Source organism: Melanotaenia boesemani, chromosome 22 (assembly GCF_017639745.1).
Source record: "Melanotaenia boesemani isolate fMelBoe1 chromosome 22, fMelBoe1.pri, whole genome shotgun sequence".
In the NCBI taxonomy this organism is placed as follows: domain Eukaryota; kingdom Metazoa; phylum Chordata; class Actinopteri; order Atheriniformes; family Melanotaeniidae; genus Melanotaenia; species Melanotaenia boesemani.
The window spans coordinates 7,938,937-7,966,357 of record NC_055703.1 but is presented as its reverse complement, the minus strand read 5'-3'; the positions used below and the strand labels follow the sequence as shown (position 1 = coordinate 7,966,357).

The following is a 27,421-nucleotide window of genomic DNA, read 5'->3' as shown; positions in this document are numbered from 1 at the left end:
TGTTGCTCAAGACTACATTAAAGGTATGATTGTGATGGTAGTCATTAGCTGGTGGCAAATTGTTTTTCCATTTCCAGGTAAACAATCCATTTAAATTACACTTGTTTTTATTCTAATCTGAGATGATACAGATATTTATTTTTTGTTAGATCATATAAGCAAAAAGAGGCATTTTAAAGACCACAGCCCATGAAGGAGGAGGGAATGGTGGGTTCTTATAACGCTGCTTCAGAAGTCCAGCCTACCCTCAAATTGAAGACCACCTCCAAACCCAGCACAGAGCTGCATCTGTCCGTCCCGCAGCATCCCCACCTTCCCAGGCTCCCAGAAGCCCGGGACCCCTGTGATGAGCACCGAGCACAAGCTAACACTCAAATGAGGACTACAAAGCAAAACCCAAACACCAGAGGCTAAAACAGAATAAATCTGTTGTTGTTGTGGACATTGAAGGGGGGGTGGGGAACAACGGACGCTGACAACCGCCAGCGCTCCATCATCTTCATCGTCATCATCACCATTACCATCATGCAGGTGATAACGTGCGCGCTGCTGACGCTCGTCACCCTCAGCGGCAACGCGGCGCAGCCCGACTCCTGCCCGGCCGCGTGCGAGTGCTCCGAGTGGAGGACTCACACCATCTCCTGCTTTGACATTGAAATCCTCCCGAGGTTTCCAGCAAGCACGGAGACTCTGTAAGTAGGCGTTCAAAACGCAGCTGCAAAAGTGATTCCGCTGTTTTCTCTTTTTTTCACGCATTCTTGAAAGTAAAATGTGATCTTAGCCCCGAGGAAAAACCATTATCCTACACTATAATAACACCAGTTTTCCTCCAAAGTGTACCCACGGGGATTCCAGGGGCCATATGTCGTTAAGTACTTCCTCTATTTTCAGGTATTATATATAAGAAATAATATAAAACTGTTTGTTGTAGCTGGTAACATGAAGACAAATATTAATGTAAAACTGTAACAGAGGGGCTGAAATATTAAATTACACTCAACAATACATGTTCTTATTGCTGTTAATGCTTTGCTTGCACTTAATGGAAAGTTATATTATTGTGTACGCATACCCAGGCTTTATTTCTTCTTGCTCATTTTTGCTGGTATGAATTGACTTCATAAGACTACGTGATTGGTGGAAAAGAATGGAAAGAAAAGGGAGAAAGCCTGGAATTAGATGTCCAACATACTTTTGTTTGGGCTGGAGGAAGAATTAAATATTTCAGGGTCTTTTGTGTGCCCCATTCAGGAGAAGTATAATGGTGGGAATGACATGCTCTTTCTATCTAAACAGAGTAATAGATATAGAGGTCACCCCTCACATAATTGGTTTGCATTCTTCTTTGACCTTTGCAAACAGTCATATATTTACTGTCTGTCCTTATATGTGCTCAGTGAATTAACAGCCAAAATGCTATTAAAATATCCCCTCCTCCCCTTCCAGAGTAAAGCATGATGATATTATTTTAAATAATTACACTACCGTTCAAAAGTTTGGGGTCACTTTGCCATGGGATTCATTAGGGAAGTGACCCCAAACTTTTGAACGGTAGTGTATCTGGAGTGTGAAATGGAAAAAAACATGCGATATGCCCATAATGTTCTCAGATAGCATAAGGTGCCACATTTAAATAGCTTTCTTACAACAAACAAAAGAAAAAAATCCCACCTTGTTGGATCTTTAGTTACAAGCAGATGCAAGAAAAAGAGTCACATCTATGTCAGTCCCATTGGAGTTTCTAGCTGTGGGGTAACAAGCAATCATTACAAAACAATGACCTGACACCTAAAATAATGTTCTATGAAACCTAGGGGAGCCAACATGATCTCATCTGTCATGGCCTTTTCTAAATATTGAAAATTATGCAACTATTTTGTTGTGGTTTTGTGTGATGGAAGCAGATTCCCTGGAGATGAGCTCCATGATATAAGAAGGAGTTGGAGTGCTTTGTAAATGTAAACTAAATATTCTGTTGATGTTGTTAACTCCGTTTCCTAATACTGTTCATGCATGTTTTTCTGCTCTTGTTTTCTAATTCAAGACACTATTATCATAAAGACATCACTGATCTCTAATAAATAATAAACATACATAAGATTATCAAATTATGCCATTGATTAGCTTGTTTTGGCCAGTGTTGGCATCGCTGGTGTATGAATGTGTGGATGAATGTTCGGTGATGGTCGGAGAGGCCGTAGGCGCAGAATGGCAGCCACGTTTCCGTCAGCTTGCCCCAGGGCAGCTGTGGCTACACACGTAGCTTACCATCACCAGGTATGAGTGAGGAGTGGATGAATAATGGATTCACACAATGTAAAGCGCTTTGGGTGCCTTGAAAAGCGCTATATAAATCTAATCCATTATTATTATTATTATTATTTCCTCCCATAAAAATCTTGATGATATGATAACCTATGCTAAAGAGAAGGTTCTGGGCTATGTTGTGATAATCCTCATTCCTGCCTTGCAGTTTATTGGAATGTCCCCTTTATCCTTGAATTCCAAACAACACTTTGCATCGCCTCCAACAGCACCCATCACATGCAATTATCTCCCCATCACTGCTTCAATTCACGTGCTCATGTGCTTGGAGTGTCCCCTACAATTTCCTCACATTCCTGCCCAAAGTTTACCCAGCACCCTTCAGGAGGATAAAATACATGAAAGCGAGCCACCTGGCACTGTCAAGCCTTCTGATAAAAATATCAGCCAAATAAGCCCGAAATAGAACGGGATGTTCCAGCAGATGAGGCATGATGAAGTTTGATGTTTTTTTGTATTCATACAGAGGAATGATTGACCCCATTGGCACAGTGAGGTCAATGGGGACTCGGACTCCTGCCAGGTCCAGCTGTGAGTTTATTTGTGCTACTGGCTTTTATCTGGTTGCTTCCACTTGTTGATGTATGTTGGTCTTTCCACTATTTTAAAAATGGACCAGTTACGTGTAACCAATTGGAAAGTTGAGCTTCAAGTAATTTATTTAATTAGTATTAAATTTATCTTAAAACATGTGACTGGAGCTTTGTGGTGGAATTTAGCTCGTTTTTCACTTAGTGCATTTCCGCTGACTTTACCCAAGTAAAAAACTTTCCCTCATCCCCAAACGGCCCCTGAAAAACACACCTAGAGGGGTAGGACTTTTCAAATTATTATGGGGCGTGGCTGTGTGCTGAAGAACTCTAAATGGTGGAACATACTTGCAGCATTCCGTACTTTAGTTCAGCGTATTTACGCAGAATTACAACCTTGTGATTGGTCGGTTTGTGGCAAAATGCTTTCAGATTTCTGGAGCTTCTTGCTGAATTTGTGTGATTACCACGGAAGAGAAACTGCAACACAACGCCCTAACCTTGCGTTTGAGTGTGAGAACACATTTCACCGGCATCAGCAGGCGTTGCGTGAGTATAAATCCAGCTTAAGCCGGTGTGCAGCTACAAATGGTACAAATTGACTGTATCTCCAGTTTTGTAACTTGCATTTCCCTGTTTGTGGGTATAACCATTACCGGTACAACTCAAAACTTCCAAGTATAGATTAAAGCTGGATTTATACTCATGTGGCATCTGCGTAAGCTCCACTAGGTCCGCAGAGGCTCGACACACACCTCTTCCAGACCTGACGTGCACCCCTGCTTGAACGCAGTTACACTGAACTACTCCCTTGTGATTGGTCGGTTTGTGATTGCGTGCTTCTGGATTTCTGGAGCTTCTTGCTGAAGAGAAACTGCAACACAACAGTGTAACCTTACGCTTGAGAGCAAGAGCTCATTTCACCGTACCTACCACACACAGACGCTGGGCAAGTGTAAATCCAGCTTAATTCTACAAGTCTGAAAATACTAATGATTAAATACACACTGCAAAAAAAGTAGTTGAATCAATTCACATGAATTGTTTGAATTGGGTAGGAAGTGATTGAAATAGGTTTATCTAACTTAAGTTCATTCAACGCAACAGTTTTAAGTGACACCTGTTCAAATAATTTAGTTTTTTTAATATAAAGAGTTGAATCACTTTGACTCAATTTCATGGAAAGTCAACTTAAAAGATTCAGACTGTTCCAAATAAAATATTTAATCAGTATCAAAGTAATGTTATATTCACATCATAGTTGATAATATGTTGTGAAAAGAAAATAATTTAAACAAATACTTCCAAATATTTAGTTCCTACAATGAGAGTATTTTACTGCAGTAAGAAACATTGGGACAAAACAAGGTCATGAAAGTCAACAGCTTTATATCTGCTGTTTGATTAACAATCATCAATCATCTGAAATTAAAGATTACACAGGCAGTAAAGTATACAACTTTAATTTTTAGGAAAGCAGCCACAGAAGGTTTAATTCCTGCTGAATATCCTTTTCCCATGAGTCTTACTTGAGTAGGTCTGACTGTCCAGTTGAAGTAACTTAATAAACAAACTTGGATAAACTAAGTTTAATCACTTGTTACAAATTGAAGCAACTCAGTTAAGTTGGTTCAACTATTCTCTTGATTTCAGGTTAATTGAATTAACAAAGTAAATTGTCACCAACCAAAAGAATTAAGTAGGAATTATGTAAAAAAAATAAAAAAATAAATAAAATAATAAATAAAAAAAAATGCTTTAGATCAACTACTGACGAAATGCTCATTTTAGAGTGCAAGTCCATTTTAAAAGTCAGAAAATACAATTAAATTTGTAATACAAAATATTTGTCCCACATTTTACAAGAACCAATCAGATTTCTTTAATCACTAACTAATCAAGTTAAGTTGTTTTGTGGATAAATAAAACATTTATTATTCCTGAGCAGAATTTGCTAATAGTAGACACGTGTTTTTCCATTTCCAGAAAGAAAGTATCCATAAACCAACTTATCTTTAGGACGCTATAACAATTGCAAGAACCTTGATCAAACACTTGTAACTGTACGCCACCACATGATGTAAAGTAAAGAATCTTTGCTCTCCTCTCTCTGTGATTGGTTAGGAATTAGAGAAATTTGATTGGTTATTAAGTAAGCATGTGAAACGTCTAACACATGTTTTGTTCTTGTAAAACTGATTTGTATTTTCAGATATAATTGTATATTGGATTTGTTCCTGTATTTGTTACACTTATAAATAAAGAGATACAAATCACAAAACTGACGATAACTTACAAAACTTATGTCCCTATCCTAGTTCCATACAAACATGTTTATTCTACTTTTACGAACTTAATTCTGTATTATAGTGAAGCCAAAAATATAATCTGGGTTTTTATAACAGTCTTCTGTGTGGTTTGTAATGTCTGTATTTTTTTTAAATAACGCATTTGTTTGACTAATAATTGTCTTTTCCATGCAAATAACATGATTTTCATGGCAATAAAAACTTGTAAAAGAACAACTTGAGCATCCTCCATAATGCAGCAGAAGTGATAAGACATCATCATTTTTGTTTTGCCTTAAGCTTCTTCTTTTCGCCACCTACTGGCCTGGAGATGTAGTACAGTTTCTTTGACCTCTTCCCCAAACGTCATCAGCCTAAACAGAATAAATTTTCTGGAACTTTGCAGAGTGGTGTAAATGCCATCTACACAGGTTTATAAAAAAAATCCTATAAATGTTGATGGAAAATCCCCACAAATGAAAGATTCAACTATTTTTGACGATAACAAGTACACAGCAGTTGTGAGCTAGCCCACAATTCTTCATATTTTGCTTCCAAACAGCCAGATTTTCTTGTAATCTTTTAAAGTTTCCTTAGCTTGGTGTTAGTGTTTGAATATAAATGCTATACTACTTAAGTGCAAAACATTTGCACCCTAAATCTCAATGGTTTTCACCTCCTCTTTTTACCACTAACCCCTGCAACTTCTTTATTTTCTAATCACCAGCCTCATTTTTTTACACAGTCCAGCCACTGCTACATTTTACTTTTTCCTTCTACACGTCACTTACTTTGTTAAGATTTTGCTCCTCGTTCAGCTGCACTCTGTGCAGGCAGGAAATGACACCATGCAAGCAGCCAACAGATGTGTGATATGCTATGGAATGCTGCTCATGGGAAATGTAGTGTTAGCACTACCAGGATAAATTATTTATTTCATTCATTACCAACCAAACTTGCCAGAAATTTGTTGTGTATTTACTATGCTGACGGCTGTTAAAGATGCGTTACATTTTCTCAGCAATGCGCCCCTATCAACAGCTAAATCAGCACCCATCTCGCATCCTACTTGTACTGTGAACTCTCTGCAGACAGTAAAAACTGTATTATGTTGACTCTTGTCTCATCTCTTGCTCTGACTCTCTCTTCCTCCGATATTTTCTTCTAACGGACTAAAAAGTTGCATAGTGAAGGTTTTTCAGCTACGGGACGTTGCTGGTTAGCAGCGGCTTCAGAAATGCACATAATACACCTTGCCATCAAACGAGTCTGGAATGCAGAATTTTAAGGTCAAAAAGTTATGAAGTGGGTCTTTAATTTAGATATCTGGTTGTAGCTAAAGAAAATGCCAATGGTAGCATTGTTTTGACAAAAACTAATTTGTATTTGTGCACAAACAAGTTGATTCCCAAAGAGTTAAAAGCTTTAAACCTGCTAAATATATCAGCATTCTGTACAGTGTGTCCTAATAATAAACAAATAAAAGCTCAAACTGTTCACGTGGAGGGCAAAAAGAAAACAGAAGCTGAGAGATGCATGTGACCAAGCTGTTGAACCACCTTTTGTTTGGCAGAGCCACATCAGAAATGGTCTCCATGGAAGGGTGGCTGTCAAGAAGTCATTCTTAAAGAAAGGAAACAGATAGAAAAGGCTGAGGTATCCCAAATGGCACAAGAACTGGACTGAATATGTGGAAACAGGTCTGACGGAGGGATGAATGCTTCCCAGAACATCACTGAAGCAGTGTGGGATCATCTTAACAGAAAAAGGAACAAAAGGCAGCCAACATTTAGAACTTTCCCTGAAGATTACTTAAAGAAATGAGAAGTAAGCTTGTCTAAGAGGCTGTGTTGAAGAATGAAGCCGCTCCGACTAAATATTGACATTCAATTCTTTCATGCCTTCCATACTTTATTTTCATGTTTGCACACATTTCAATACATCGCTGCTCCTATTTCCTGTTTTCTATACGAAGATATGTAGATATGAAGTCCAATAAACACCTTTGTAGCAACCAGTCTTTTCTTCAGATTAAACAAATGCAGTATTAGGTTTCAGTTAATAAAATTTAGAAGAGATGTGCTGGAAAAATGTGTTGCCTTTGGACTGAACCTGTTGCTCTTGGTGTTTGCTGACAAAGCGAAAAGTTTTCATGAAGGCAATCTCATCTATCTAAAGCAAATTCTACTTTATAAAGAATTGTTGAGATATAGCAATGAAATACCCTCTGTCATGATTACAAAAGCACCTCAGGGTGGGCAAAACTATTTAAATGTTCTTCATTAATTCTGCTATTAACACAAGAGTTTAGTTCAAATATATTTTGTACAGGAAACTGTGCAAAAATTCTTTTTGTTAAACAAAAATGTGGATGCAAAGCAGACGTCCGTGTGTGGATAGTTTGGAGTTCTTTCAGAGTGTGTGTAGGGGTGTGTGTATGTGTGTGTGGAGGTTTGTCCATGTGTCACTGGGAGTCAGGGAGGTAGAAAGGAAAGCACAGACACACTAAAACGCCTGCGTAGCGTGACACCCTCCTGCGTCTGGACGGTGCATTCAAATACAATATTTACCTTTTACAGCACATTTCTCAAACACCCAGAGAGTCCCATTTGAGAATAATTAAGAAGCAAAAAAGACTTCAAGGGACAGGAGAGGAAAACACAGCAGATCCAATCTTTCAGAAACCTCCAATTTCTTGGATCGGAGTTTAAACATGTGATAACGTGATATTTGTTGTCACTCGACCACTAATAAAACAGACTGGATCTTAATGCTGTTTCCTGAGTGGTAACAGCTGAGCACTGGGATTAATATAAAAAAGTGGGATGTTAGCTGACATTAAGAGTTTTGTCATGAACTGGTATACACTGGATTTCTTTGGAGACAGAGTTGGTTGAAAGTCCTAACCCTCTCCAGCGGTCCATCTGAATGAGGCGGAGCTCCCAGTAAACACATCTACGTTGTCAATCAAAATGCTGACATCACTAAGAATTGAAGGGTCCTTTTCCACTTCAAACTCAATTCCAAATGTGTTTGTTTTTTATGGTTTCTCTCCAAGATGACAAATCAAGGTAGCAATTTTCTCCTTAAGCCCACGAGATGGGCTCACTGGTGTTCTTCCTGCAGTCCTGGGGGAAAATGAATGCTGGTTATTTGGGTTCTAACTGGGGTGTTTTTGGTATCAGGATCTGCTTTGTGTCCCCCTGTTTGTTTGAGTTTGTCAAAGCGTGCACAGAGTGCCGTGCTCCTGTTTTTTCTGAGCACAGAACTGACGAACATGCGAGTTTGTTTCAGACTCGTGGTCCAGATCTCAGTCTCTGAACCAGGCTATTGTTCCCCTGAAGAACATAGGGGTTTTAGCCTGGCTTTTTCTTCTTCTTCTTTTTTCCTGAAGCAGGATGCTTTGGAATTAATTTTGCCTGTGTGTCCCTTAAACCAAAATATAACATGACAGCCTCACATGTGGCTACCATCACTTTCCTCTATTATTTTGTTATAATTCCTAAATCTCTTGCAAGCTTGCATGAAAGAAATAACAGGTCCAGACAATGATTTGCATTTCAGAAGATCGTTATTTAAAAGTTAAAGATTACACATCATTATTATGTCTATACTAAGCAATCTGCTATATTATTTTGCACAAAGATAGGAAATTAGAAAAAAGTGAGTGTATCCACAAGTACAAAGGACACAAATTAATACCTTGTTATGTGCACCAAAAACGCAAGTTGAAAAATTACTTTTTGTTTTATATTTATTGTAGCTTTTGCCCCCATTGGCTTGAAAAAAACAGATGGATGTGGTCACTGTAATGTCATCTATTGAATAGTGGACTTAGTATTTGATTCTTTAGATTTAGCTTTTTGGCTAATTAAGATCTGACTAAGAATAGTAAAAACTGGGTACTACAATGCTCTATTTCATTAATGGCAGTTACAAATACCTTTAGACATAGATTTGTTTTCTTATAGGCAGGGTTTAATTTACACAGGGGCTTTTGTGGATCCGTTTTTTCAGGCATGCATCATGACTACCCATGTAACATGCACATGCATATATATTAGTGCACGGCAGTATGGTGAAAAACAGGGTTACACATCCTGTTACTGCTGCATAAAGCTGAAACAATCAGAAACTCATACAGGGATGATAACATCATTAAAATCCTACAAGAATTTCAATGCAAGAATTTTTCAAACCACGGGTATTTCACGTGTGACCAAATGTGGTTTGCACATTCCGTCAAATGTGCAAATATATGTTGAACACATGCAACATATGTTTTGCACATATGAAACATGTGGGTTTGGAATATTTTCATGGTAATAACATGTGAAAACTATGCATTTTGTAAATTAATGGGTTGTAATAAATGTAAATAAATACATAATTCAAACAAAGCTCATAGGAGTCACCCCCTGCTGTCCATTAGAGAGAATGCAGGTTAATGGAACCACCAAATTGACTGTATTTTTGACGCATGAAATTTCATCCATCTTTTTGTCTGTATTCTTTTATATTTTTAAATCTAAACTTCCCATTTCATTGTAACAGCTTCAGACTTACTGTACAGAATGTATGGAACCCATTTGATACTGATAGAAAATGTGTTAATCTGCAGTCACAAGCTACTATATCATGACCATGGATTACTAATACAGGGGAAGAAGATAATTAACGCATGGATCCAGATTCAACCAACAGAAGGATACAGTAGAAAATGTTTTGTCTGTTACAGAACTAAAATGCCTCTCTGTGCTTCTTTTGTCTCAAGCAGATGGCTTTTTGAGACTCGGCTGTCTTCTGTGCCCACAGATGCTTTTACAAACATGGTTAACATCTCAAGAATGTGAGTGCTCTTTTTATCTATTCTTTAAATGACTATTCAATGTAAATTTGACATAATGCCACTCTGATTTTGTGGTAGTTAGAATTGTTTATGGGTTATATTTTACAGATTTTGCTAACACTTTATCTATTGGTTCCATGAAGGACCCTACTGTCCTGTAGGATAATATTGTAACATTACATCCAAGTGAATTTTTTCACAGTATAACAAATTGATAAATATATTTTCAGTCTAGATAAAAGAAAAAAAAAACACATTTTAACAAGTTAAAAGATATGACTATGACTCCATAAATAAACATAATGCTAATTGTATTTAAAAGTGATCTAATTGGACTAAAAAGGTTCTGATTTTTTGTGGAATTAGACACAGCATCAGCTTATTCATTTCTATATTTTTAACAGATTCCCCACAAAACTGTTTAATAGTTTTATTTAACCCTTAAAGTCCATCTACTCGGTCCAAAAATGTAGTTTTCCATGCAGAGGAATGTGTGTGGAGGTGGGTTATCAGGGTCAGTACTCTAACCAACCAAGGACATGGATTCAAGGTGTTTGTCTTCTTTTCTGGCACAGCTATTTAGTTTCTATCCATTTTCTCTTTTCTCTTTCAATTTGACCATATTCTGTTTTTTTTTTTTTAAATGAAAGCAGAAATGATGGTTATACTCCTCCGAAGATAGCTCCTCCTGCGCTGACATGAGCTATCAGAACAATTAACCTTCACATTCTCTGATTTTCTGCAAACATAAACCCTTAAAGTTGCTTAAATTTACATAATTTTAAAAATACCTTCCCTTCAAGCTCCACACTTTCCCTTTTGCTTCCCACCCAAGCAGATGATATGCTCTCTGTTTAGTATCACCACTGACTTCTAATCACAGCTGGGCTTGGACACTGGCTGAGCGCTCCAGCAGAGCATTTTGGCAGTGAAGTGATTTTAGACTCCCAGTAGAGGTAGAGTTTCTGTGTCGAGGTAAAATATACACTTGAGCCTTGATCCTCAGCTGCTTACTCCATGTCCAAGTCATGCATGAGGGGTGATGAGCGTGGATGAGTGGTTTTCTGTGAGCCTCAAGTGCACGTAGCCAGAGTTTCAAGTGACCCTCTGCTTATAGTCCAACTAAAATGACAGAAAATCAATGAAACGTCAGTCTGATTGTTGAATACGTTGAGGTGTCTTTTCTCTTATTTCTTATTCCTGACAAGTAAGTAGTTTTTAAGATTGATTTGATCTTAATTTCATGGTTTATTTTAAGAGCATACTTGTTACCACATAATGACAAATGGGAGCAGAGTGATTGATGACTGGATAAATGTATACAGGAGGCACATACCTGTAAAATTACCCATGACTTTGGAGGCTTAAAACAAGGTGGACTGATAAAGTCAGGAAACCGTTGCAGGTTTAAGGGTTGTTTTTAGAGCCACACACCTAAAATCATTTATGAAAACAGGTCTTATATTTCACTCCCACCCTGACACAGTACTTTCATTCTTCGCAAGTCACAAGCAAAAGAAAAATGACTGTATAAAGACAATTTGCTCAGTAGATTTGATTTAGCTTTATTTATCTCTTTCAGATATATATCTGTGGATGTGATTCTGCAAAGGCTGGAGAAACACTCATTTTATGGTCTGAAGAAAATCACCCACATGTGAGTAACTACAGGAAAAGGCCAAACTCCTCATTGATCTTTATTGATTAAGCTGTTCCATTTGCTCTCGGAGGGGGAAAAATGTTTAATTTTGAAGCTTGCCGGCAGCAAAAGGAGGCAGGAAAGAAACACCTTAGGTACTTATTTTCTCTCAACACTTAATGCTTCTCATCAAGGTGGTGCAGAGCAGTTTTGCCATTTTATTGGTTTAAAAGTGACTGTTGTGGGATTTTAAAATGCTAAATTATTCAGAAACCATTGATCATAATAATTTATTATTGGGCTGAATTTTACAACCTTAAAATCATGTTAGGGAACATAATCAACCTGTATCTGGCTTCCTTACCCATCTTCTTAATATCCCAGTGCTTTATTAAAGCAGCTCAGGAGTAAAAGTCTAGCAAAGAGTATTGTATTTTTAATTCTGTGATAGGGATTAATGGTAAAGTTCCCTGTTGGACCACACACTTTCCATAGCATTTCATACATTCTTGCAAGACTTCCTGCCTGTGTAAATGGTTGATTACAAGCATGTAAGCAGTGTGAAACTATAACTAGGAATGAACACCTCCAGAAATTAATTTGACCTGACGTGAAGCATCGTTTGCCTGACATTTCTATCCTAATTATCCTAGACTCTTCCTTTTAGCCGCTTAATTTCAGATCTCAGAATTAGAGACAGAAGTAATAATTTAAATTGCTAGCTGAGGGTTGTATCAGTTCTCTGGGGGTGTATTTTGGTTCACTGGAGCCTATTTGCCACTGATTGGTGCTGCGCCGTACCATACATAACATAATGACATCTATCTCAGGTTTCCTTCAGGGTCAGACACAAATTAATGTTCTGCTTCCTGTTGGCTGCTGGAGTTGGCTGGATCAAGGACTGCAGTTAGAGCTGAGAATTTAAATTGTGTCAACATCAATTGAAACCATCAATTCAGAGAATTCTTTGGGTCTTTTTAAAAAAAAAAATTGTTAGACGATTCTTGCACCTACCAGCTGTTAGTGTCTTGACTTTTCCATTGCTAAGCTCCACTCTATTCCTGAAAAATTAAAGAATTGTGGCGTCAGCTGCATCTCAATTCAGGGTCTGCACACTTCGAAGTGTGCAGACTATGTAGGCTATGGAGTGTCCTATGTAGTGGGCACACTTTGAAGTTTGCTTAATGATTTGAAATGGGAAAGCCTACCTAGCCAACGAGTTCACTTGAAGTGAACCATGACCTACACAAGAGATTGCATCTTTCATGTGCATGACAGTTTGTTTGCGCATTCATACCTTTCCAAATGCACCAGGCTTTCTGAAGGAAACAAGGGTTCAGTACAGAAGGGTGGCGGGAATGCACCTTAAGACTCTTCTCTTTGCAGAACACCCCCAAAACTCTTACTTCTTACTGCACTTCTGTTTATGTACCATACTCTTTCATTTAGATAAATTCAAATTAGTTTAGCTCTTCATTTACATACTAAGATTCCTTATTGTGCTGAAGCTTTAACTTTTCTGTCTTGCTTGTGAGTTGCTTTGGATTAAATGCATCTATTGCAATGTATCGTTCATATTTTTAATTAAAATTTATTTAAATAGCACATTAAAACAACTTCCATCTACCAAAATGCTTCACAATACCAAATGTAGTCAATAAATACATAAAACACAAATAAAATAAATAAACATAATGAAATAAAATCATGATAGTAAGCCAAGGTAAGCTCAGGGGAAAGAGATGGGTTTTCAGTCTAGATTTATACTGACCTATAAGAATGAGGTCAGAAACTATTTTATTAAACCATATTTTTAACCTTATTGCTTCAGACCAGTATTCCCACTATCATTAACCTAATTTACAACATCTTTAGTAGTATAGCAACAAACATAAAATTAAACAGAAAAGAGACAAAATACTGACTATCTGGTCAACATGTACTTTTTAGCCACTAAAAATCCAAATAATTTCCTCAAAAGGGAAGGGGGGCAAATCAGAGCCAAAAACAGAGCATTACTCCTACATTACATTACGCAGTTTCACACAGTCTGTTCTGTAATTTTGCCAATTTAAGGCAGGGCTATTTCCTCTATGATGATGATGGTGCTGTTTACCTTGGCATCAAGCACCAGATTCTGCTTTTCAGTCGGGTTAGTTTCAAGAGTACAAACCTTTTGAAACAGTCTGGTTAGCATGACCAGCCAAAGTCAACATGTCTGAACAAAGAAACAAGGACCACCCATTTAAATATAAACTTTATTAACAAATAATCCAAGTAGATTATTTGTCAAATCCTCAAAAGCTGATTTGAAGAGAGAACTGCAACAGAGTTTGGGGAGATCTGTGTTTGCAACTGGACAGCCTATTTAATAATTCTGTTAAAGTTTTAGTTTTTAACCCCGAAAAACTGGGAAGACAACCCTCAGTCAATCAGGAACTTTTCCTCTAACACTTGCAATCGAGTTGTCTGAAGTAGGGCCAGGACACACGTACCTCAGCTCTACACGGCTTCAGATGGCAAAAAGAAGTATTTACTCTGGCCATAAAGGACCAGAATAAACATACTAATAAAACGCTAATTGGACCCCGGCTTCCGGTTCTGGCTGACTGCACCAAGTTTCCCTTCTCTTACATCCTGGCATGCACCTTGCTCTGCTCCCTCAGCAGGTTTGAGGATTGTGCACTGTGTATGTTACATGTCAAACCCGTAGCCATGACATACTTCAGTCTTTCAATCATGCTCAGAATTTAAGTTAAAGGCATTTCCAGCCACTGACACTTCTTTGTCCTTGTTCTTTCAGAGAGATTCGGAATACAAAAAGGTTGGCATACATTGACCCAGAAGCCTTTAAACATCTCCCAAACCTTAAGTACCTGTAAGTATTTTTCAGATATGCTATCTTCTTGTCTTTTTACTGAAAATACTTTTGATAAGCCAATGGTAGCTGGGAAAGGCCTCAGTCCACCTTTAGCCCTTAATAGGATAGAGCGGGTGTTGAAAATAGATGGCTGGACTATAACCCCAAAATTTGAGGGGTTTATATTCTGAACTCATAAAAATGTACACTTTTAATAGTAATGCTGTTTTTTTAATGGCAACGCATTTGCTAATTAGTCATGTTTCAAGAGTGGTATGGATACAAGGAGTAAATACAGCATTGTGATGTTGGTTTGTGAGATGCCAATTTAGTGGACTTTTGTTGCCATTATCTTGACTGATCATTGCCTAAATGAAAGTTTTATATATCAAACCACTCCGCTATCGTTGAAGCATCTGGTTTGTTGAGTTACTTTTGTAGTGTCCGGAGAATTTTCCTTTTACCTCCCGAGCATCTTCTCCACATCACCTGCCTGTAACTGCTTTCATATCTGTGAAAACAAACTCTTCATAGAAAAACTTCTACAAAAACTCTTGCAGCCAAATGCTCTCCAATAGGTTGAATTGGTGATTTTTCTATTATCATGGCTGTCTTGATGCAGCTCTAATCAGTCTGAGTGCTCTAATGTGCCCCGTAGTGTAATCCTCTGGTAACAAAGCGTGTGAACAGTTCTGTTGTTGACCAAGCTGCTTTTCTACATGAACTCAAAGTTTAAAAACACGTATATTCTCAGCTTTGGTTTCTTGGCAGATTCTGCATTGAAAGCAATCCTGAAATTACTGTCAATGCAGAATCTGCTTTTTAGGCATTTTCCAAAGACATTCAACAAGTTGTTTTCAAAATCCATCCAACACATATTTGTTAAAGTCGAAATGTGGGGGCCTACATGGAGAAATCTAAAAATAGTTAGACTAACACAATAATTCAATTTTCGGTAAATTTATATAAAACAAAAACCTTAACTAACCAGAATCTGTCAGTGACTGGCCATTAAATGAATTAGGTTTGTTTTTATTAAATGAACCCATTCATTCATAGTCGTCTCCTTTAAATTAAAAAAATAATAAATGAGCAGAAAGTATCTTGTTTCTAATGGTGTTCTGTGTTATCCCTTTTGTTTTTAATCACCTTTTTAAGATGAACATTTCTTTGTCATTCAGGGGGCTTTTCAATACTGGCCTGACTTTCTTCCCCGCTTTGAACAACATCTACTCCAATGATACAAACTTCATACTGTAAGTCACTGCATGTTTGCTGCCACTTCCAATTTAAGCACCATGAGTCAGATGTAATCACTATCATAAAACAACGAATGAATAAGGAACCTTTCAAGATGCCTTTCAGTTTTCCACAATTTCTGTGTCTTACAAAGACAGTCACAATCTAAGTGGTAACAAGTCTTTTGGGGGGGGGGTTTATACAGGACAACAGGAATTATGAGAAATGTAGTTTATATTTAGCTAAACTGTACCACTGACATGATCATTTTTCTCACATTTTTCTTCACATTTAATTGTATGCTATTAATAAATTAAATGCTACAATCTGTGTCTGTTTGTGTATCTTGCCTGCTTCTTCATTTCCAAATGAAAAGAGCTACAACCATGTTCACATTTCTGTGTTGGCATCTATTCAGTCACCTCCTTTATTTGCCAAATCTAATTTTCCTATCTAGATGTAATACTATAGAAAATAGTTATCAACACCATATTTCTGACCTTGCTTCTTTCCAGTGAAAGGTATATATTTATAACACCACTTCATTTCCTCTCTGGTCTGTATCCTCCTTTGCAGGGAAATTGTTGATCATCCCTATATTACCGAGATCCCTGCCAACTCATTCCGTGGCATCACAAGTGAAGTGCTGACAGTGTGAGATATATGCAAACCAGCTGGAGCAACCATATACACTTATATTATTTAGAAGAACACGAATAAAAAAAAACAAATACATGTCTATATGTGTGCAGAGAGAAAAAAAAGAAAATTCAGATGAGATAAACTGTGCAGTATTGCTGAAGCATTTATTGTATTACTGGTTTTCACATCTAAATGTAGCCAAAACCATAAAATAGTTGACCATGACTTCACTTTTAAAACATGTCCTCCCCCTGACCTCACTTGAATTTGAACATAAATGGCAAAAACAAGTACACAGTCATTCATTCACACCGCAAGGCATTTGCATGTATGTGGTTAGCGTTGGGATTACATTATGAGTTGGATATAAAAGGCTCAAACACAGACTGCCGAGATATCCCTATAATTTGGTAGCCCCCACTGAGCTCTATCACTTTTGCATGGAATTAGATTCAGTATCACCACACATAAACTATATTTGGAAAGTGGTTTGGTTATGCAGCCTAAAGCGATCTGTGTTTTTAATTTAATTATTGTAAACTTCTTTTTGTTGCAGCATGCTGTATGGAAATGGCTTCAGAGAGATACAACATCATGCCTTTAATGGGACAAAGTTAGATCAAGTGTAGGTATTCTACCATAATGTGCTTTACTGATTTGATTTGATTTGTTGGAGGGGATACATATTAAATAGTTTGGCACTTTGGGTATTGCACTTATTCACTTTTTTACAAAGAGATGTTCAGATGGAAAATGCTATGGTTGAAGGATGAATACAATGCGTAAGCCAGCAGCTGATTAGTCTGGTTTAAATAATGGAAACAGTGAAGAAAAGCTCAGACATTTCTTTGGAAAAAGGACTTTTTTCAAATCTAAACGTATTAATAGATCATATTTATCTGTACACAAACTAAAGGGTGACAGTAATAGTTGTTTTACTGCAGGTTACCTGTAGGACTGTTTCAGCTACTCATATCTTTTAAGCTAATGTGTTGCTAAGCTAACTTTACTAGCGTTAGTTCTTTATTTACAATGAACCATAAGGTTTCAGATTTAAAGCTTGGTTTGACATTCAAGATACATTATTTTGATATATGTGACTAAACCTCCTCCATTTAGTCTTTTCCAGAATTAGATAAAACAACATAGTTGTTTTACTGCAGGTTGCCTGTGGTACTATTTCAGCTGTTGGAACTTCACACTACAACTTTTTTTTTTTGTTTTGTTTTTGTTTGTTCTTTTGAATTTTCCCCCCTTTGGACAGTATTGGTTTAAAAAAACAAAAAAACAAACAAAAAAAAAAAAACTTCCAACAATTTTTTGATGAAATTCATAATAGTCACTAAAAAAATACAGCAGACAGTTAAAGGGTTAAGCTAATATGCAGCTAAGCTAACTTGCTTCTAGCTTTGTTTCCATATTCATGATAAACTATAGTAAGCTATAAGGTTAAGGCCTTGGTTTGATATTCAAGAGACACTCTTTCATTATAAGTGACTGAACTTTGTCCATATAGAGTCCTTCAATCTTCTCCAAAATTAGATTACGCAAAATACTTGTTTTATTGCAGGTTGCCTGCAGGTCTAGTTCAGCTATTTGTAGCATTGAAGCTTATATAAGCTAACTTCTAGCTTTAGCTGTACTAGGAATCACAATAATCAGTTTTAAAGTTTAAACTTTGGTCTGATGTTCAAGAGAATGTGACTAAAAACTGTCCATTTAGAGACCTTCCATTTTCTACAAAATTAGGTTACATTCTAACTGGATGAAACCATTTCTGACATCTGGGACGTCTATTTCTTTACCCCAAAATTGCACTACATAAGCAAAGGGATCACAGTTGGATCTCCATGAGCCGTCTCATATGTACTTAAAAAGTCCAACTCTTGATTAGCAAGATGTGTTTCTCATGGGAAAATATTTCCAACAGTAGATAACAGGAAGTCTGCTTTAAGAGTTCCCCTATAACATACACTCACTGACACTGGCTTCAAGACTAGTTTCATGCTTGCTTATTCAATAGTCTCATTCATATAATTACAAGTCAGAAAGAATTTCTTATTTTCACAACATGTTTTCCTCTTTCACCCTCTAGTCCAGAAACCTGCATATTCAGGATATGAGGTATTAATGACATTATTTAAGACCCCTCTCTTCTTTTTACAACACCTACACTCAGCCCAGGTCTTTATAAGAGCTCAATTAAGCTATTGGTCTATAACTAGTGAGTCTTACCACATTGGTGTTTGTATTGGCGCCTGATCTCCTCAGAGGAGAACCGATCCCAGCACAGACTGACTAAAACAAATACACCCCTCACAGGTTTATTATCCTTATTAGATTTAAGGGATTTGGGGAGATGTGTTTAAGGGTGCACAGCATTTATAGCGTACCTTCATATCTTATACCATCTAATTAGAATCAACAACATACAGTGAGTGAGACTTTTTTCTGTCATGTTTCATTGCCCCCTAAAAGAAAAATGAGAAAATAAATATGTGAATCTGCAGAGATGAAGCTTGGTAAAATGTTGTGTCATGCTTTGACTTCGTCAGCATAAGTGAAATATCCAGTATCACTTTTACAAAGCTTATATATTTGTGTTTTCCTATCCAGGGACCTCCACAGGAATAAGTATTTAACCAGGATGGATGAAAGGGCTTTTGCAGGAGCCATCAATGGTCCCTTGCTTCTGTAAGTAAGACCCTTTACAGAATTTGTTGATATCAGCTGTTTGTTTTTATGCCCTATTTAAATTAAAACATTTGTCTTTATTCCCTGATTTTTTTGCCGTGTGATTGGCTGATTATTTGTCTTAACAATAGTTGAACAGGTGAAGTGGTGAGTGTACATGGATGCCACAAAATGCATGGTTAATGTTAGGAAAATACAGTCATAGAACAAACAAACAAACAAATAAATAAATAAAGTCTCTTTGGCTTCAAAGACTTTACTTAGCGAACACAGAAAAAGAACCTCACTGATTGAAATGCAATGGCAGGACCTTAACAGAGCTGTGCATGAATGAACATCTGCAAACCTCAATATACTGAAGTAATATTGTAAAGCAATATGGCCAAAATTCCTCTACAACTATGTAAAAGACCGATAAAATCATGGAGAAATTAATATTTTAAGTTATTGCTGCTAAATGTGGTAGTACAGACTGTTAGACTTTGAGTTAGGTTGCTTTCCGTCCTGCTTTTGCAGCTTGGTTTATTTGTTAATCAGAACACAATGTCTTTTTTCATCATTTTGTACATATTGATATATCAAAGCTATGATTTGAATGGTTTTGTCTTACAAATTTAACAGTTAATGAGTTTGTCATGTCATGTGGACACTGTTTTACACTAAACAGCAGCCTATGGAGACATTACCCCCTCACAGTTTTTAACTGTGGATTGTGACACTACTACATTTTGGGGATGCAGACATCTATATCTTCACATCTCCAAAACGCTCTACATCTCTAAATTATTGCAAGTTGTTTGGTCAATTTGGGTTCCCTTAGATTTTCATTAAAACTGTCCATGTACTGTAGTTTGAAACAGAGAAAAATGACAATTAGAAAGAAGACTAAGAGAAATGCTTACTGTTGAAGTTTGTTTGTTATTGTAGCATCTACTTAATGAGTTCATGGGTGTGTGTTCATGTTGCGCTGATGCGTAAAATCTGTTTCTTTTGCTGGTCAGTTTCACACTACACCGAAAATCTGGCTGCACCCATTTCCATAGACAGTTTGGTGATTTTTTTATGTTCATATTCACTTCTGGGGAGCTGTCATGTCATCATCCATTCAGCCATTTTCTATATTGCCTGTTCCAGTTCAGGGTCATGGGGAAGCTGGAAACTATCCCAGCAATTAGCAGGTGAGAGGCAGGGTACACCCTGGACAGGTCGCTGGTTTATTCATGTCATTAGGATTCTTATCCTACAGAGTTGTAATGTGACTCATGCAAACACTCTGATTTATTATTCTTGATATTGATCTTCCATCAAAGTATCTGTAAGACACCAAACACTCTTTAGGCGACCTGCAGCAAATTATTGAAGGGGATGTATCAGTAACAAATAGCACCGGTCTAGACATTTATCACACTGTCACATTACTATAGACTCCAGCAATGTCTTCATTCATAATGTGCAGACTAGATGACACATGTCTGCAAGACAGGATAGAGTAAAGATCAATCCCTCGCAGCTGTGATGATGTGACCAGGAAATCTGACACACATCATGTGCAAACATGTGATGAAGGAACTTCAAACATTCTCTGATACTGTCATCCATTTCTTTAGTTAATGTCCAGGCCTTTTACCACGGCTATCTGGTTGCTAAGTGTCTGGTTTGGTAAAAGGGGGTTTGTGTGCAGGTCCTTCTTGCCTCTGTTTCATTGAGGAACATGTCCTGAGTGAGGTCATCTCCATGAGGTCATGAGCTAAACATCTGGAAATGACAAAATCAGCCTGACACTCACAGGGTTTATGCTGCCTTACACAATGAGCCCCATGAGAGGAAAAGAAAGCAGAGGACAGAGAAGTGTGGAATGGGATAAATTGGACTAAAAAGGACAAGCTCTTAGCAAATATAACATTTTCAAACTTGTGTTTCTTTATTTTATCAAATTAGCCAATGACTAAGAGTATGATGGGTTAGGAAACTAAAGAAAGCAAAAGCGAACTTACTTGGACTCTGCTTGATTCCTGAAAGGGGAAAGTGTCCAGTGTGGTGAGGAATGTCCCGATAATAGGATCACACAGGATGTTGGTGTGATTGTCAACCCTCGGTGAGACTATCCCAGCTTTGGCATGACGGACCAAGAAATACCATATGTAATTACTTAAAGACGAAGGACCACAGAGTTCATGTGAGAAAACAGATGGAGGGTGTCGTTTAATCCATCTTTCAGCTCTCTGGTCTCATCATGTCTAGCTCTATAGTTTGTTTTGCTTGAAAGTCTGAGCTTGAGCTTTTCTATAACGTGACTTGAGCACCTTTCTTCAATTCAAAATTAATAGCATCCTTAACTTTCACATCCAACATTTGGAGCATATGCAACGATCTTTTCTAAACAAAATATTTAATTAAAATGTTCTTTATACTGAGTATAAAGAAAAGTGAAAGCACAATAGCAAAATAATATGAAATAGAAAAAATGCACCTGTCTCAAGGTTGCTTTGTAATCGGTTGGGAATGCCCGTCTCTTGGCGGCTGATGCAGTTACAGGTCACACACGCCTCCGCCCTCCTAAGCAATTTGGCTGCCATGTTGTGCAGAACAGGGGAGAAGGTCAATGGATATGAAGGGAATGAGGCTTTGTGGATGTAAGGCTCAATTAAGACTTGAGTATTGTTCTTTATGTTTTAGTTTGGTCATTTCTGAATTACATATTAATGCTCGATTTGACAGGGAAGGGTACAAAAAGGATTAAATGAAGAGAAAAGGAGACATAAGATAGAAAACAACTGCACAATCAAAACGAAAATAGAAAAACCAGTACACCTGTTTAAAAAAAATTAACAGAAAACATCTTATGGCTTTTGTAATAAAACCAAGCAGACAATCCTCAGGAGCACCTACAGGAGCAATTGATCCTTACTGATTCCAGCTTCTTGAAGTGTCCTATAGAAAGTTTGAGTCCACATTGTTATTTACAACCATTTTTGTGCTGTGGGGTTTGTGTCTCATGTTTCAGTCCCATAAAAGACCCAAGATGTTCAACTAAAGCCTTGTTTTCTGACATTGATTAGTATATTTTGTTAGACAATGCCATGGTAAACTTTAGATTTCATCATTTCAACATGATATACTTCCACCATTTTTTAATGGGGGCACAGTGTTTTCTTCATTTTATCACTTAAAAACAAACCAATGAGCTTTGTATTGGTTTTCTTGATCCTCATGACTCAAGACTTTGTCTTTTTATTGGTTGCCCTCAGCTAGTGTAAAACTCTTTGTACATATAAAGTACATACAAGAATCATGTTTCATGTTTCATTCTTTACCAATCTTTGCATTCTTCTCACCGAGTTTCACCCTAGCAGCATGTTGAGAGTTGTATTTTCTTTCTTCGGCTTTTCCATTTGTGTTCTGTCTTTTAGAGATGTGTCCCTGACGGGAGTCACCTCCTTGCCCATCACAGGCATGGACTCTCTGCGGGAGCTGAAGGCACGCAATGCCTGGGCCCTCAAGAAGCTGCCGCCCATCAAGGCCTTCAAGCACCTCACCACTGCCAATCTCACCTACCCCAGCCACTGCTGTGGCTTTAAAAACCTGAAAAAGAAACGAGGGTGCGCTCTTTGTTATATTTTATTGATGATTGTATCTACAAAAGCTTGGAAACTCTTGAATGTGTGTGATGAGAGACCTGATTTTTTTTTATTTATTTTTTTTATGTGTTTGGATGATCCGCTAAGGTGGGGGTATCGGATATTGACAGGGATAAAACAAACTCTGTTACTTAATGGACTCAACCTTATCTATTTATGTGTTTTTCAGCTTTCTGGAGTACATAATCTGTAACCTAACCGCCTTCTACGACCAGCATCACAAGCGTTCGGTGGGACCTCTTCGCATGCCTTCCCTTCAAGAAGACAGTTTTGTGGAAACACCTCCAGATCATGAGCAGAGTGACAGGGAGCACAGAGAGTCCCAGCAAGACTGGAGGAGGGGAGATTTCCATGGCAGCCTTCACTACCACACCTACTTTGGGGGACAGCCAGATGAGGAAGTGGGTTTTGGAGAGACCCTGAAGAACCCCCAGGAAGACACCAGCCAAGACTTTGACAGTCGCTATGATTATGTGGTGTGTGAGGAGGGAGAGGAAGTGGCGTGCGCACCAGTGCCTGATGAGTTCAATCCTTGTGAGGACATAATGGGTTTTGGCTTCTTGCGAGTGTCTGTGTGGTTTGTGAGTTTGTTGGCTGTTCTGGGAAATGTGGTGGTGCTCCTGGTGTTGCTCACCAGCCACTACAAGCTCTCAGTCTCCCGTTTCCTCATGTGCCACCTGGCCTTTGCAGATCTATGCATGGGGATTTACCTGCTGCTCATCGCCTCCGTAGACCTCCACACACGTTCTGAGTACTTCAACCATGCCATAGACTGGCAGACAGGCCCCGGTTGTGGACTTGCAGGGTTTTTTACGGTCTTTGCCAGCGAGTTGTCTGTCTACACCCTGACAATTATCACCCTTGAGAGGTGGTATGCCATCACCTTTGCTATGCGGCTGGATCGCAAGCTGCGTCTGCATCATGCAGCAGCCGTGATGCTAGCTGGCTGGATTTTCTGCCTCCTCTTGGCCCTACTCCCACTGTTTGGAGTGAGCAGCTACCAGAAGGTCAGCATCTGTCTCCCGATGGACACCCAGTCCACAGTGGCTCAAGTCTACATTTTGTCGGTGTTGGTCCTGAACATCTTGGCTTTTTTCGTTATCTGTGCTTGCTACTTCAAGATCTACTGCACAGTTCACAACCCTCACTACCGCTCTGGATCCAAAGATACTAACATCGCTAAGCGCATGGCTGTCCTCATCTTCACTGACTTCTTGTGTATGGCACCTATTTCGTTCTACGCCATGTCAGCTGTGCTAGACCGGCCTCTTATCACAGTTTCCAACTCCAAGATTTTGTTAGTGCTCTTTTACCCTCTAAATTCTTGTGCAAACCCATTCCTCTATGCAATCTTTACCAAGGCCTTCAGGGGAGATGTGTTCATCCTCCTCAGTAAGGTGGGCTTATGTCAGCAGCGAGCGCAGCTGTTCAGAGGCCAGACGGTCTCATCAAAGGGCAGCAGCAGGACTTCTCAAATCCGTAAGGAGAAGGTTAGGAAAGGCCAGGAAGAAGTGCCCATCCACCTGAAGAGGTGCTCTAGACATACCTACCACCTGGCAGTGGGCCAACAGACGAGCCCAGAGGAGAGCCAGAGCGTGGACACGTGAGCCCAACACCATCTCAAGGTAGTAAAGATAGACAAGTTCAGATGGGAGAGGAGAGGCCTTGAAGCAATCGCGGATGGATCTGTTTGGATATTTAACAGAAAGCTCAAGTATTCTGTATCTGCTTCAGCTTTCAGACAAAGTTCAGCTGTTTTCACAATTTCAGCTGTGACGATTTTATGGTTCCAGTTGTTGGAAAATATCAAGTGTCACTGAAATATGAGCCTGACTTCATCTCACTTGTAGTCCTTTGTATTCTAATAGAATAGCTAGAATAGACATTATTTTCAAGAAAACATTAAGGATACGTGTAGCGATGAACAAAATATATTTTCCTAGTATGTTGACAATATGTTTAGAGTAATTCTGATAAAAAATTTAATCTGCAGTGATATGAGCTTTCTGAGGCACATTATTTATGAGTGATTGTTGTGTTGTAGGACAGCCTGCTGGCTCAGTGCTGTTCAACAGTGAAAACTTTATCCAGTATAAGGTAATGAAAGAATATTTCTTGTTTTCATCATATTAACACCTATGTGTATCATGTAAATACTACAGAAAAATGGATGAAGATTTCCATAATCATAAATACAAACAGGGTTCGATGTTGGAAAGCAGATATGAGTCTTTTTTTACTGTAGAAATGTGCATTTCTTTGTGGCATATACCTGTTCCAAACTGATGTAAAGCTTAATTACAATAATAAAAAAATTACTTTTTTTTTTCTATCTTTTTTTTTTTTTACCTATTTCACCTAATATGGCAACTTGTCACATGTTGATCCAGAAAAACACCTTTCAAATGTACCTTCTCATCTTCCAGGGAAGCGTGCGACCCAATTAAAAAAGGTAAACTCAAGACATATTTTCATTATTAGCAAGTTTCCACAAATTGCACACACACATGAACATCACAAATCCATAATGTTAAAGCTGTGTTTATCCTTTGGAATGTCATGGTTGTTTTTCTAGTATGATCGTGATGTTTTTCCATTTTTGTACGGAAACCGGTGACTTACACAATCAGGGGAGATAGTCTTGCCTTTGCCGGGAGAGCTTAAAGCAAATACAGCTGAGACACGTGTGTGATACTAAACTAGTATGTGCTAAAGGACAACCTCTGCAAATGGCAGCATAACATCTGGTTAGCATTTCATCTGCTAGGTGATGCTTTTCTTTTTTCCTCAATCAACAGATGAACAGGAGGGACTTTCCAGGAAAGAAGGATTGCTGCACAGCCTTTTTTTTTTTTTTTTAAATTTTGAATTAAAGATTTTTGTGCAGATTCTTGCAGTTTGGAAAAAAAATGACAGTATTTCCAGTTCTGTATCACTCTGATGCATGAGTGGATGTGAATTGCTTGAAACCTCAAAACTGGACCGACTTCTATGTTTAAAGTTAGATAAAAATTAGGAGTGGCATCTGCTCGTGCCTTTCCAGACTTGACTCACACAGTTGCAGCTGAATGTTGGAATGTTGTTCCACAACTTCACATCCATCTCCCATCACACACTAACAACAAAACAACGTGGCACGGACCCTTATAATGCAAAGCACACTGAGCTGGATGATGAAGTGCCTGGCTGTGTTCGTAAGGCCCTCCGCCCCCACTCACCTCTCTCTCTTTTGCTACTTCAAATCAGCTCACAGTTCAGCAGTATGTGCATGTCAAGGAAGATAAAAATCTGAGTTTCTGCACATTTGCATGGGTGCCTGGAGGAAGGCAAACTTTTTAGAGGTGCTGGTGGTGTATACCTGCAAAATAGTCAGGATTATGTTTGTGTGAGATGTGGATAGGCTCATGGTCCAATTAATGAGACTGACTTGTTTTATTTTCACATTTTTCTAACAGGTTCTCAGGCCTCACTGATCGTTCCTCTCCCAGTTTTTCAAATAAACCTTTATGTGAGCCATTCCTTAAATAAGCAGGGCAGGAACCGGCGATGCACCTCTCTGACACCAGATTAGGTTGCTAAACTCAAAAACAGTGGGAAGAGAATCATGAAAAGGACCGTTCATAGAAGCTGAGCTTTCCGTTACAACATTTGGAATAGCCTTAAGTATCCGTCCAGCTCTCAGTCCTGGGAACATAAAAAATTGTGCATTGTGTCATCATTCTTTACGTTAATTCCACGAGCCAGTTGGCATGGACAGTCCTCTTCAAAAGTCAAGTTCCTCTCCCACAGAGAGCTCTTCAGTGACAACAGAAGTGAAGCAAAGTTTTATCTGTAACCAGTTTTACTCGCCTTATAAAACATCCTGGAAATCTAACATATGATCTTCAATCATGCAGTAAAAGAGCCCCTCGTTTTATTTTCTTTTTAAATGTAGACAGCATGGTTAGATTTCATCCCAATTAGCAGGAATACCTGGCTAAAAGTTAAAATGAAACTTCCCAACTGTGTGAGCTTTGGTGGCTTTGGTGAATGGTTCTAATTGCTTGTGCACTGATCCTTGCAAAGAGCTGTTGACTTTTTCTTAATTTTTTCAAGGTTTCTGTAATAGAAAACACAAACATACAGGTCTTATGCAATGGAGGTAAAGGAAGAATGCAGCATTTTATTTAAATATTTCCAAAGAAGATTCATCACTTCCAGATTTCTGTCGCAACCACCATCTTCCTGTGATCTATCGGCAGAGGTATGGATGCGAATCGTGACTTCAAACAAACACAACTTGACGCACAACTGTCCTCCAATGACGTCTACAGTCACATGTTTATAGATGACCCCATTACTGTTTAAATGTGGGACTTTTAGTGCACATAAAGTTACATTCTTTGCTTTGTCATTGCCACACTTTAATTAACTGCTGCATGTGAACCTGTTTCCAAACTGACAGAAACTGAAACTGTCTGAAAATTGTAAAGCTTTATATAATTATTCTCTCTGTGACTGTCTCTCAGAATGTTTTGCTGCAGTTTATTGAGATTGACGCATCATTTATGCACAGCTTTGTTACATCCTGCCAGGTGGAGATCTGGACGTTGGACAACTGCAACACTTGTTTTTTTTTTTTCTTTTTTAGTCATTCTGTTCCAGATTTAGGATCATTGTCTTGTTACATGACCCAGTTACAGATTAGCTCTAGCTGTCAGATAGATGGCTTCACATT

The 27,421-nt window shown here is 38.2% G+C and overlaps 1 protein-coding gene across 1 annotated transcript; it reads left to right on the top strand.

Annotated features, from left to right (window-relative positions):
• Window positions 1-525: 525 nt before the first annotated feature.
• Window positions 526-24,953, top strand: tshr (thyroid stimulating hormone receptor). The gene is made up of 10 exons (XM_041976809.1): window positions 526-692; window positions 9,921-9,992; window positions 11,575-11,649; window positions 14,435-14,509; window positions 15,673-15,747; window positions 16,307-16,384; window positions 16,929-16,997; window positions 18,989-19,066; window positions 22,477-22,665; window positions 22,874-24,953. The coding sequence occupies exons 1-10, from the start codon at window positions 526-528 to the stop codon at window positions 24,309-24,311; spliced, it is 2,316 nt and encodes a 771-aa protein (XP_041832743.1). The 3' UTR covers window positions 24,312-24,953.
• The last annotated feature ends 2,468 nt before the right edge of the window (window positions 24,954-27,421 follow it).